We start from the raw sequence: 12,751 nt of genomic DNA, 5'->3' as shown, positions 1-12,751 counted from the left end.
TCTGGACTCGCCTGTTTGGGCCGTAGTGGTGCCATTAGGCGAAGTTTGATTTGAAACGGTGCAACTGCTGTGCAGAATAACAGCCCAGGGTTTCCGAGACAAGCTGCTTGGGACGGTGTAATCGACAACCAGCTGCAGGAGTCTGGTCAGCAAAACGACCCGCAGGTGCAAGGCAAACGCCTGCAGAACAACCACGCAGCTCAGCGGAGCAGTTTACCGTGCTCTCGGGGGGCAATCCACAGTCCTTTCTGCCAGAGCAAGGGGGACTAGAGACCTCAACAGCTGCTGAAACCCAAAACATAAAGAAAATGGGAGCTGCCAGGTAAGGAAATGTAGTTTCAGCTTTTCCCTGTGTCCACCAAACTGCAGTCCTAGCCTGTTACGGTTCCTCCCTCCTTGCAGAGGATCCGTGCGGCTGCTGAGGGGTGATACAGAGCTGTTAGGGGAAACGCAAGGAGCAGGAGGAACGCACAAATGGTCTGCTGTCCATGTAATCCAAAGTCTTCGTCGACACAGAAGCTGGGGAAGTTTAATGAAAAGGGACTTGGAAGTGGCCAGCCTCAGGTGGTCTCGTTAAGTAGCATCGCCTTTACAACTCCTACTCTCTCCCGTCACGGCTAGGTGCTAGTCCAGCTCTAGCAAAGCCTTAAAGCTTTCCTAGGGAAGGGAAAGCCTAAAGGGGGAAAAAAAAGAAAAAGCATGGAGAAAATCACTGACTGTGGGAGATAAAGCTGGGCGAGGGGACCGTGGGATCATAGCGTTGCTTGGGAATCTGCGTGGGGGATCCTCACTCCCGCCCGGACGCGGGGGAGGGTGGCCGAGGAGCCTCGTGGCGTGGGCCCACTCCCTCGGGGCGGCGAGGAAAAAAACCGCGAGGCCCCAGCGAGGATCGAACTCGCGACCCCTGGTTTACAAGACCAGTGCTCTAACCACTGAGCTATGGAGCCACCTATCAGTTCCAGCGCCGCGGACGGGTGCTGAGCGCCGCGCCGGGCCGCCGGGGGAGCTGCCGCGCGTGGGCCCCCCCCGAGCCGCGCGTGGGGCCCCCCGGCCCCGTCCTTTGCCTTCTCCCGCGAGCCGGTCCTCCCGCTGGAAGAGCCGCCCGGGAGTGAGGCGGGTGCTGGTCCCGGCCAGCCGCAGCCCGGTCCGTTAGCGTTACCCGCAGATTCGGGAAACAGCGGCACAACCTACAGGTGTGTGTGTTTGTTTTCCTTTCCAAAATGAAAGCTCTTAGGCAATTTAGAGATTATAATCACCTTGGTGTTGTAAATCTCAGCTTTTGTGAAACCTGACGGTGTGGAAAAACTGTGGTTTAATTTCCTTGCAAATAAACCACCAAGTAGGTTGGCTAGGATACGAACTCTGCTGCAAGGTGAACAGGCGTGGTGCAGCCCTCGTTTCCCTTTTCAGTGTCACAGAATGATGAAGTTTGAAGCTGCTGAAGGTTTCTCTTCCTTGCGTAAGAAAGCCGATCTTTCACGTCCAGCTCTCATCCGTAACAGTCTGGGTAGATGCCCAAAGGTAATTCCCTTGAGACTGGAAGGGCGCAGAAGTGTCCCAGAGCTTTCCTGGAGCAGGACCCCGCGGCCGTGCGGTTGCTCCGCTCCCCGGTCGGTCCCTCCTGCCGTGTGCCGAGCGCTCGCTGCGCAGGGGCTTCGGGCCCGCTAGGACTAGGCCAAGAGAGTTTTTAGAGAGATAGCAAGATAAGATCTGTATCCTAAAAAAAAAAAAAAAAAAAAAAAAAAAAAAAAAAAATTTAATTCTATTTCTGCATCTGAATACAAAGATTTAAGAATTGAAGCATTTAGGACAGTAATACATCTGTTTTGTCTTCAGGCTGATGTTACTACTGTCGAAAGCCGTTAGGTGGAACCGAAGTGCTGTGTGAAAGGAAGGGGAGAATACCGACCTGACAGACTTCAAATGCTAAAAAAGGGGCTTTCAGCCCCTTTGCCTGGCGCCCCGGGGTCAGCACGGACCCGGGGCAGGGGGCGAATCGCGCCTGTTTGGGGAAAAGCGCGGTGAAAGCAAGCAGGCAGGCCCCTGGCAAACTGCTCGGCTGACGTAACGTAGCTTTTTCTTTCGTGCAGAAGAATTTTGTACTTGACCTTGGGTCGCTCCCAAGGTGAAAAGGAATAATTAAGACTATTGGAAGGAGCACACAGAAAAGCTTCCCCTTCCTGAGGACAGCTGTTAAGAAGGAGCAGGATGTGAAAGATATATCCTAGGCTCTGTCTGCTCTAAGGAAAATAGGATGGTTAGTGTAAGGTCAGGTGCAACCTTGCCCTCTGTCCGGGCCAAGGCTTTTATCAAAAAACAGATTAGTTGCTCCTGACTAGCTCTCTGCATGTCCGTACAAGCTGTCAGAGCAGACGCGTTTAACTGCTGTTTGTAAAGCTGGTGTCAGTCACAGGTGTCCACCACGTTGCTGTGAATTTATATCCATCTCACCGCTAAGAGCAGCGTGCTGATCTCATGCACGTTCTGTGAGATTGTTGCCATACCTCGTATTCGAGTGCCAGCAGGAGAGGCAAACCGGAGGAAGGACCCCTCGTACAGCTGGCGCCTGAGTTACCCTTGGAATTTCTGTGGTGCTACAGTCGTCTCTTCTTTAAACTCCTTTGCCTGGCTATCCATTGGCTCCCTGCTGAACTTGGTTTTACTGCTATTTAGCAGGATTCATCCCTTTGTTCCACCAACCAGCTACCAGCTTTGAGCTGCAGTGGTAAGAAATAAATAGCAGCGGCAATTTTCTCTGCAAATGTGGTGTGCCTCGTAACAAACTGTCAGTCTCACGTACCTTTGTCCTCTTCAAAGCTGACTCCTCCAATTCGTAAAGAAGATACGAGACTCAGCCACCAACTGGAAGGCTGATCATGTGTCGTGCTTTTGCACTTTAGACTATTTAGGTTGGAAGACTAGAGGCTTAGGGTATTGGAAGGAAGAGGAGGCCCAGAAGAAGGCTTCCTTAAAAGAAATGGTTTTGGAAAGAGGAAGGGGGCCTGGAAAGAAGATGATGAAGAGCCTGACCAGAGGAAAGAACCTGGGAGTGGGATAAGATTGTGAAGATGAGGGAACTGCACAGAGACGAATTCTGGGGTATGCCCAGTGACCTTGGCCAGTAATGCCTGAGCATGAACTGACACAACTTTCTGCCCAACTTTCCTGGACCAGCAGAGATCTCCTTGCCAGGAAGGGAAACTGAGGCACAGTGCAGTGTGGGGAGTGAGTGATTTTGTGAGATAATCAAGTACACTAAGGTCTCTAATCTCATTGGTTCTTAAATGAACTCCAGTATCTAGATCTACTATGGGTGGTCATCTACTCTGTTCCACTCAGGAGGCTCTGCTGCGCTACATCTGTAGTGGGAAAGATGTGATCCAGGGTCATGGAATGAGAACTAATTTTGTTTATTGAACTTGAGAAGTGTCATTCCGTATTTGCATCTTTTATTGTCATTGCAATGTTTTTAAGAAATAGATAAATACAGTTAATTTTAGTGCCTGGGCAATACAAAGAGGAACAAGCCTCTATTTTTCAAATAGTTACTGTATAGGACATTTTTGATACAGACATTTCCATACTATAATTACGTCTTGGTGACAGCCTGGCAAACTTTGTGGAGTATGCTTTCTGTCAGGATGGTTAACAAGATGTTAGCTGGAGCAAACAGTGGCCCTTGTAATGTAGGCCTTTCTTCTTGTCTCGAGACAAGATAGAGAGGGCCTTCTGGAGACCACAGCCTTTCGTCACTGCTCATCTGGTAGGAATTCAAACTGAAAACCTGGCGAAGACGGAAAGCAAGAGACGGTATTGAAGTAGCTTTTTAAAACTATTTCAGTTTTAAGGTTAGGATTCTGTTTTGAAAAACGTTGAAGGGATCTTTGGGAATGCAAGATTGTGCCCTGATTGAAACCTCCCCCAGCTCTTTGTACTCATGCTGTTTTCGTAGCAACCTAGCGTTCTTTCAAATCGAGCCATACCAAGTGCGAAGTGCAGTCCGCTCTGCCTGCTGCGTGCAAACACACGTAGGTATCGCGTATCTGTACCTAAGCGTGTCAGTAAGGAGCCAGGTGGAGTTGCACTGGGAGGACCAGGATGCGTTAAGTCACTTTACACAAAATCAGTGGGACCACGGTGAAGCTCAGAAGAGCCTCGAAACTTCACTGCTTTCTTAGCTTAGCTTCAACCAGGTTTGACCTGCTATTGCCTCTGTATCACCATTGAGTGTTTCTAGCAGAGGACAGGTTTCTTCCAAGCAGTCTTTTGTACGTGGAAGTGTATTTTGGACAGTAACACACAAGGGGAAGTAGTAAGAGCTGATATTTAGCGCTAGAATAAAGTACTCACAACAAGTTTTATGAGAGGTGCTAATTAGAATTAGATGCAGACAAAAACCACCATTGGATCCCGTGCAAGACTGAATGCTGAAGTGTAACTTACCTTTGGCAATCGTGCCTTGCAGGTTTTGGCCTTTGGAGTTTGCAGTGAAGTAGGCTGCTGTTGCAGATGATTAATATTGCTTAAAACTGACATGCATTACATTCATCTGCAGATTTTAAGATGTTCACAGCAGTGAATATGTGGCATTTTCCCCCCTAAAAATAGAATCACAGGCATGTGGAAGTTCTCTGGATTCCCTGCATTTTTTTTTTTTTGCGGTCAGACAGTGGCCAAACCAGCAAGGGAATCCAAGAATCTTTGATTAGACTTGCTCACTTGCTTCACATATGATTTAAGATACAGAGGCTCTTTTATAGAGGTTATTTTTCCATCAGCTCCCGTTTGAGGGCATCTTCATTCAAACATCTGTCCTTGACCTCCAGTCTTCTTCCCCTTATCTCTGAGTTATATTAGGATCTTAAATTGGTTCAGCTTTCTCTATGCTTGGATTCAGTGCTCTAATTCTGTCACTGATACAGGTGGCTCTGTGCTTTTACATGGGGTCTCCTTATTTTCTGTACAGGTGTCTGCCACACACAACGCAGGTAACATCTACAGATTTTCTCAGTGGCATATTAACCTGCCAGCTCTTGCTGGCTCTGTTTGGAGCTCTGCATTCAGATTTGCTGTATGTGCAGCAGATGGACTTGCTTTCAAACTCATGACAACTTTCAGAAGACATTGTAAACGGTTCTATTTTTCTCCTATTAATTTGATCCTCGATTTTCTAGACAAAGGAAAAAGGAGATATTAATCTGATCTTCAAGGAAACAGTTGATATGACGTTTTTCTAGAAACTGATAGGGAAGATGGACAAATGGAAAGATCATCAGAAAATCTCTAAAGTGGGCAATCATCTGATGGAAGAAAATGACACAAAATGTGGCACGGCAAAGGGAAACATTAGATTAGCTGGATTTTATTGATGGAGTTAATCAGCAGTTAGTTTGCTCTGATCTTGCTTAGCATTTTCATTAACAATCCTGGTACAAAAAGTAGCATGTTAAGAACATCTGCTCATGACACTCCTTTTGGAGATAAGACAGGACTCCAGATCAACTTCCTGAATGCCTCTGTGATTGTTTTATTTGTATCTGTGCCGTTTTTAATTTAAGTGCTAGAAAAACGATTCCTTGAGCCTCTCTTTAAATTTTTTTTCTTTTTTTCGTTGGACATATTAAGGATTTAGTTTGGCCGACCTACTTGGAAAATGTAGAAATGTTCTGAGCTGTCAGTGAGCTGTTGATGTATCGATGAGCTATTGATAACTATTGATACCTATCGATATCAGTGGCTATGAATGGGTTTGGCAATGGGCAGGCATCAATGCCCCTCATTATTGGGAAGTATTGAAGTTGGTATTGGTTGATGCTGTCAGCTAGCAAAATGGGCTGGAGACCGGAAGCGATGATGTGTGTGGAGCTTGAGGGGTATCGATGCATCTTGATAGGGATGGCTACCAAGAGGTATCAATCTTGAGAGAGGTATCAATGCCTGTGGATAGGGACTGATGTGTGTGAATCATAGAATCAGTAAGGTTGGAAGGGGCCTCTGGAGAACATCTAGTCCAACCTCCCTGCTCAGCAGGGTCACCTAGAGCATGTTAGACAGGGTTTCATCCAGGCAGACCTTGAAGATCTCCAGAGAAGGAGACTCCACAACCTCTCTGGGCAACCTGTGCCAGGGCTCTGTCACTCTCACAGGGAAGAAATTCCCCCTCACGGTCAGGTGGAACTTCCTGTGCTTCAGTTTCTGCCCATTGCCTCTTGTCCTGTCACACGGGACAACTGAAAAGAGTTTGTCCCCGTCCCCTTGACACCCTCCCTTCAGGTACTTGTACACATTGATCAGATCCCCCCTCAGTCTTCTCTTCCCCAGGCTGAAGAGGCCCAGCTCTCGCAGCCATTCATCACAGGGCAGGTGCTCCAGCCCTCTGATCATATCTGTAGCCCTACACTGGACTCTCTCCAGTAGCTCCATGTCTCTCTTGTAGTGGGGAGCCCAGAACTGTACACAGTACTCGAGGTGAGGCCTCCCCAGGGCTGAGTAGAGGGGCAGGATCACCTCCCTCCACCTGCTGGCAACACTCTTCCTAATGCACCTCAGGAGACCACTGGCCTTCTTGGCCACAAGGGCACATTGCTGGCTCATGGTCAGCTTGTCATCCACCAGCACTCGCAGGTCCTTCTCTGCAGAGCTGCTCTCCAGCACAGGTCAGCCCCCAGCTTGTACTGGTGCCTAGGGTTATTTTTCCTTAGGTGCATGACTCTGCACTCGCCCTTGTTGAACCTCACGAGGTTCCTCTCTGCCCAGCTCTCCAGCCTGTCCAGGTCTCTCTGAATGGCAGCACAGCCCTCAGGTGTATCAGCCACTCCTCCCAGCGTGGTATCATCAGCAAACTTGCTGAGGAGGCACTCTGTCCCCTCATCCAGGTCATTGGTGAAGAAGTTGAACAGGATGGGACCCAGTCCTGACCCCTGGGGGACCCCACTAGCCACAGGCCTCCCACTAGACTCCACGCCACTGACAACAACCCTCTGAGCTCTGCCTTTCAGCCAGTTCTCAATCCACCTCACTGTCCACTCTTCTAACCCACACTTCCTGAGCTTATCTGTGAGGATGTTACCGGAGACAGCGTCAAAAGCCTTGCTGAAGTCAAGGTCCACAACGTCCACTGCTCTCCCTACACAGCCAGTCATGCCATCGTAGAAGGCTATCAGATTGGTTAAGCAGGCTTTCCCCTTGGTGAATCCATGCTGGCTACTCCTGATCACCTTCTTCTCCTCCATATGCCTGGAGATGACATCCAGAAGGAGCTGTTCCATCCCCTTTCCAGGGATGGAGGTGAGGCTGACTGGCCAATAGTTGCCTGGGTCCTCCTTCTTGAAGACTGGAGTGACACTGGCTTTCTTCCAGTCCTCAGGCACCTCTCCAGTTCTCCAGGACATTTCAAAGATGAGTGTTGTTCTGAGGTGACACATATGGAAATAGCTACTCTTGGAGGCACGTCAATATTGGGAATGGTCAATGTTGATAGTCATCGGTGCCTACCAAGAGCAAAAGGGGTCTGAGAGGGAAAGGTAGCAATGGCTCTGGAGAGAGAGAGGTATTGAGGTATTGATGCCTTGTGATAGGCATCAGTATTCATAACTATTGATATTGATGCCTATGGATGGTTTTCTCAATGGGCAGGCATCCATGCCCCTCAATATTGGGAGGTGTCGATGTTAGTATCAGTCAATAGCTTCAGTTAGGAAAATGGGCCAGAGAAGGAAAGCGATCAATGCATGTCAAGCTGGAGAGGTGTCGATGTTTCTTGATAGGGATGGCTACCAAGAGGTATCAAACTTGAGAGGTGCTAATGCCTGTGGATAGGGACTGATATCTGTGGATATTGCTCCAAGGCATCACGTATGGAAATAGCTACTCCTGGAGGTGTGTCAATGTTGTAAACAATGTTGATTGTCGATGGTGCCTGCTGAGAGCAAAACCCATCTGAGATGAAAAGGTAGTGATGGCTCTGGAGATGGGGAGGAACTGAGGCTTCTTGATAGGCATCGATATTGATAGCTATTGATATTGATCAATGCCTATGGCAGTCGGCAGGCATCAACGCCGCTCAGTATCAAGAGGTATTGGTGTTGATATCGGTTGATAGTTTTGGCCTGGAAAACGGGCCAGAGACAGAAAGCAGTTGATGTGTGTGGAACTGGAGAGGTATCAAAGTGTATTGATAGAGGTTGCCACCGAAAGGTATTGATCTTGACAGAGCTATCAGTGTAGCAATGGCTCTGGAGACAGAGAGGTATTGATGCCTTGTGACAGGCATCAGTATCAATAACTATCGATATCAATGCCTATGGGTGGGTTTCTCAACAGGCAGGCACCGATGCCCCTCAACATCAAGAGGTATCGATATCTGATGCCATCAGCTAGCGAAATGGGCCAGAGATGAAAAGCGGTTGATGTATGTGGAGCTGGAGAGGTATCAATGCATCTCAACAGGGATGGCCACCAAGAGATTTCAATCTTGAGAGGTATTGGTGCCTGTGGATAGAAATCGATGTCCATGGATGTTGTTCTGAGGCATCGTATATGGAAATGGCTACTCCTGGAGGTGTATCGATGTTGTGAACAGTGTTGATAGTCATCAGTGCCTGCTGAGGGCAAAACCAATCTGAGAGGAGAAGGGACAAGCCATGAGGCAGTGCCTTGGGAAACCTTGGAATGACTGTACTTGGAAGCTGGTTCTGTCTCTGCCTCAAACCTGCCTACATGCCCAACAAGCCTCCACCACCAGAGTCCAGTGTGGCTCCCATGGCAAGGCCATCCTTGGCACTGCATGGAGCAGGAACCTGTGATGAACCTGTCCCTTGGTGCCTGCAGAGTCTGCAGAACAAGGTTTTTACCTTAGGGTAAAAACTTTAGGAACATTAGGAACTTTAGGAACTCTTAGTGTTCCTAATGTTTGCATGTTTGGCTTTGCCATGTCCATAAAATGCCCTTTGGAAGCCATTTTTGTGTATATTTCTGGATATTTGAAAACTGTGAATAGGAAAGAGAAATCAAATCATCCTCATTCTCCTCGCAGTGCCTGTATGACAGTGACTAGCTTTGGCCGCTTTTGAGTTCCCAGAATCATAGAAGGGTTGTGGTTGCAAGGGACCTCTGGGGACCATCTCGTCCAGTTGCCCTGCTGAAACAGGGGCATCAGCATCCTGTCAAGGTGGTTTTTGGATCACTTCGAAAATAGAGAATCCACAACCTTTCTGGGCAACCTGTTCCAGTGCCCAGGCACCCTTCAGCAAAGAAAATTTTACCTCCTCTGCAGACGGAACTCCGTGTTTCAGTTTGTGCCCTTTGCCTCTCGCTTCTAATGCTGGGCTCCACTGAGAAGAGTCTGACCCCATCCCCTTGACACTCTCCCTTCAGTTTTTCTTCTGCAGTTTATATTAGACAAGCAGATGAGCACAGTTTGGAAAAGCAAAGTGGTTGGCAAGTGTCTCAGCTGGCAGATACCTGCAAGCATTATTTGACATGTCTTTCAGTGCTGAGCAGTTGCGAACAACATACTAAGCATCTACTGCTTTCAGTGGAGGCATTTACCAGAATGCCCCATCTGGAAAGCCTGCCATGTGGCATCATGGTGGTGCCCAAGGGCTTGCAAGGGAGGGGTTAGACACTTCAGTGCATGGCTTGGAAGAGCTGCGTGAGAGCCCATGCAGTGAGGTTGAGGTGTTTGTGGTCAGTGACTTCAAGTGAAGGACATCAAGGAGGAGTAAGTGGCGAGGGGGAGCCATGCTTAAAAAAGGCAGTCCAGCACTGCAGTACCATTGCATTGAGCACAGCGACCACAAGCAGTGTTGTCCCGCTGTGGTAGACATGAACTTTTCTGAGTTTACTGCTCCAGGGAAGCTGGCTGGGAAATAACCAGGTGCATGTGGCGGCGTGGGTGCCCTTTGCCTGTCATGCCTGGTACCTTTGGAGGGGCTTAGCTGGAAAGGGGGATGTGAAGGAAAAGTGAGGCTGGGGCCATGGTGCAAGTTGTGGAGAATGGGTGGCTGTGCAAGCCTGCAGGGGAGAGAACAGGTCTTCTCCACCGGCAAGGGCATCTTGCTTCAGTGGGATCAGTGATATCTGGTGGTAACACAGGGGCAGTTCAGCCTCACTGTTTTTCAAGGCTCTGCATGCACTTCAGTGGCTAAGGCCCACTGAAGGACATTGTAAAATGTAGCTGTTTTGTACAAAAATGTTTACTGCCTGTGCTGCATGCCAGGAACAAGGACTAGCCAGGGGCCTGGCTGCACCCGGCGTGATTGCTGTTTTTCTCTTTTGGTGGTGGGAAACTCTGGGACCAAGGAAGCCACCAAAACACTGTGTCTTTCTGAAAAGCAGTTGAGGAAACCCTGCTTGGTATTTCCTTTAGCTGCTTAGTGCCTCTGAAAGTTTCCAAACCTGAGCACCTTTGCAAGTGAAGGAAGCTGCCAAGACTTCAGCTCCCCCTTTAAAGTACCTTGTTCAACAGAGAGGAGAAATTGAAGAGGGCAGTAGTGATGGTGGAGGGTGTGGACACCCTCCACCCCACCTGTGCAAGAAAGCTCCCTTGGCAATTTCTGGCTGGTGCCTTACACTAAAAGTAGGAGTGCCCCTCGACGGGAGCAATAACATGCCAGTGGGTTTACATGGATCTGCCAAGGCTTTGGCTTTGCTTTTGCCTTTGCCTTAGTGTAAGGGAGAGGAAGCCTCCAAGAGCCTCAGCTGAGGCAGGCAGCATGCTGGGGGAAGAGCAGAAGAGACGTTCGTGCTCATTGTCAGCATAGTGCAGCAGCTCTGTGCGTCTCAGATATGCAGTGGTTCTGGTTGCAGCTGTTAGAGAAAAAGCCCCAGCCTCTCCCCGCAGTAGAACTACATTAAGAAGTTCTCCTTGAGTGGACCTGTTGGGACAGAGATCATAGAATCAAACACCCAGTAGACCTGAATCCCTGAATTCAGGAAAAAGAAACACAAAGGGAATGAGCACACAAGTGTACTTGAGGAAAACCATCAGAATGAACATTTAATGTGACTTTCACAAGTGGTTTCACTGAGGTGCACCAAGGTGGACCTGCCTAATTTTTGTCCTAATTTTGTGGCTTCTCGATAGATTTCAGACTGTTCCTGTATTTCAATCGCAGCCCCTGAAGACTGACTAATAGAAGAACCCAAATGCTTCTCAGGAACTGGCCAGCAAGAAAGCAGCCGTGGGTGTTGTCGTCTGTTTCCAAAGCAAGGACGAGATTTTTGACCGCTAAGGAGGTGAGGCCTTGTGCTGAGGAAAAGTATCAGCCACCTGAGTCCTCAGGCAAGCAGGGCCCCTTCTGCCTGCCTGTGGGATGCACATAGCACTCCGCAGCCCAGGCAGCTCATACAGAGGAGTTAAAAGGCTGTGAGGGGGTACAAGCGCCTGTGGACAGTCTTGACTTTTCTGTTCCCACAACAAGGGCTGACCAGGCACAATGGGGAGTATGATGGGAAGGAGTGCAGCAGTGGTGGCCGCACCAGAGGGAAAATAAGGGTTACTCGAGCAGGGAACACAATGTGGCAGGGAGAAAACAAGGCCAAGTAATTTATTTATTTATTTATTTAAGGATGAACCATAGGATCTTGGGAGCTGGTTTTCATTAGCTTCAGTTAGAACCAAGCACTGTGCTCCCCAGAACCCTCTTCTCCAAGGTCTCTTACACTTCCACTGTCCACAAGAAAAGGAGTTCTTCCTCAATATCTGTAAGAATGTGAGAGTAAAAGAAAACAAGAAAGAAGAATCTTTTATTAGCAAGGGAGAACAAGTACGTGGGAGCTGGTTAGTCAGGTCACGTAGGCACAAAAGCACCAATACAAACCTCTCTCTGCTGGGTCATAGAGATCCCTGCTCTCAGGAAGACTGGTCAAGATCGATGGGGTGGGATCAGCCAAGTAATACTCAGCAAATGTCAGAGCTGCCGTTTCCTCTGTGGTCTCCTCTTCCTGCTGCACTTGCATCTGCTGCAGTTGGCAGCGTTCCTGCCAAGACAATGTTGCACGTCAAACTTCCACGCCTTTAGCTATTCCTCCTTTTCTCTGGAGGCTGAAGAAGGGTCACAGTGTGAAACTCATGCAGCAAAGACAGAGCCAAGGGAAGAAGCACAGGTAGCACCCAGGGTAACTAAATGCAGCGGACAGCCAGACGGCACCTGACTGCTCAGAGGTGTCTCCGACCTGACAGTACCCTCCGGGGCCAAGCCAACTTATTCCACAGCTTGGCTTTCCTTGCTGCCAACAGTTCTCTCTCTCAGCACAAGCATTCCCACCGGCTCCTTGTGCTCTTAGGTATTCCTACCTTCTCCTCTCTGTGTCTCCTCTGCTGCTCTTTAAGCAGCTGTCCCTCAGCCAGCTCTTCGTTTTGCCGCTCTATGTACACACATTGCTGTTCCCACCGGTATGCCAGCTCCTCTTCCATGGTGACTTCCAGCACAGCTTGCTCCACAGTCTTGCCAACGAGCACTCAGAGCAGTGGCTTGACTTCTGTGTCAAAGTCAAACCCCCGAGGCTGGCAGTCAGGGAGGGAGAGACAAAAGCTCAACACGGTAATTAGCTGAAGCAGCACAACTAGGGCACTCGGAGAAGCACCTTCTCTCATTTGACAGCAGACACTAGAGACAGGGTTTTGGGTTTTATTTATTTTTTTAATATGTCCTGTCAGTAGAAATCCCTGTGCTTGCTGCCCCAATTTTGCCTGGGAACCTTGTTTCCCATGAGAAACATCTTTTGAATATTGCTGTGGCCTGGACTT

The 12,751-nt window shown here is 48.8% G+C and overlaps 1 protein-coding gene and 1 non-coding gene across 2 annotated transcripts; both read right to left on the bottom strand.

Annotated features, from left to right (window-relative positions):
• Positions 1-874: 874 nt before the first annotated feature.
• Positions 875-947, bottom strand: TRNAT-UGU (transfer RNA threonine (anticodon UGU)). The gene has a single exon. It is a non-coding gene; the product is annotated as a tRNA-Thr (tRNA).
• Positions 948-11,641: 10,694 nt separating this feature from the next.
• LOC134139123 (radial spoke head protein 3 homolog B-like) lies at positions 11,642-12,548 on the bottom strand. The gene is made up of 3 exons (XM_062573515.1): positions 12,299-12,548; positions 11,823-11,982; positions 11,642-11,704 (listed from the first exon to the last, which is right to left on the bottom strand). The coding sequence occupies exons 1-3, from the start codon at positions 12,416-12,418 to the stop codon at positions 11,661-11,663; spliced, it is 324 nt and encodes a 107-aa protein (XP_062429499.1). The 5' UTR covers positions 12,419-12,548; the 3' UTR covers positions 11,642-11,660.
• Positions 12,549-12,751: the final 203 nt, after the last annotated feature.

The sequence above is a fragment of the Rhea pennata genome, chromosome 3 (genome assembly GCF_028389875.1).
Source record: "Rhea pennata isolate bPtePen1 chromosome 3, bPtePen1.pri, whole genome shotgun sequence".
In the NCBI taxonomy this organism is placed as follows: domain Eukaryota; kingdom Metazoa; phylum Chordata; class Aves; order Rheiformes; family Rheidae; genus Rhea; species Rhea pennata.
This window is presented reverse-complemented; position numbering and strand designations above follow the sequence as displayed.

Excerpts from the sequence above, each read along its gene's own strand:
- LOC134139123 (XM_062573515.1), bottom strand. The coding sequence starts at position 12,418 with ATGGAAGAGGAGCTGGCATACCGGTGGGAACAGCAATGTGTGTACATA. Across the intron at positions 11,983-12,298 it reads GGAGACACAGAGAGGAGAAG|GAACGCTGCCAACTGCAGCA; the intron begins GTAGGAATACCT and ends TTGTCTTGGCAG. Across the intron at positions 11,705-11,822 it reads CTATGACCCAGCAGAGAGAG|ATATTGAGGAAGAACTCCTT; the intron begins GTTTGTATTGGT and ends ACATTCTTACAG.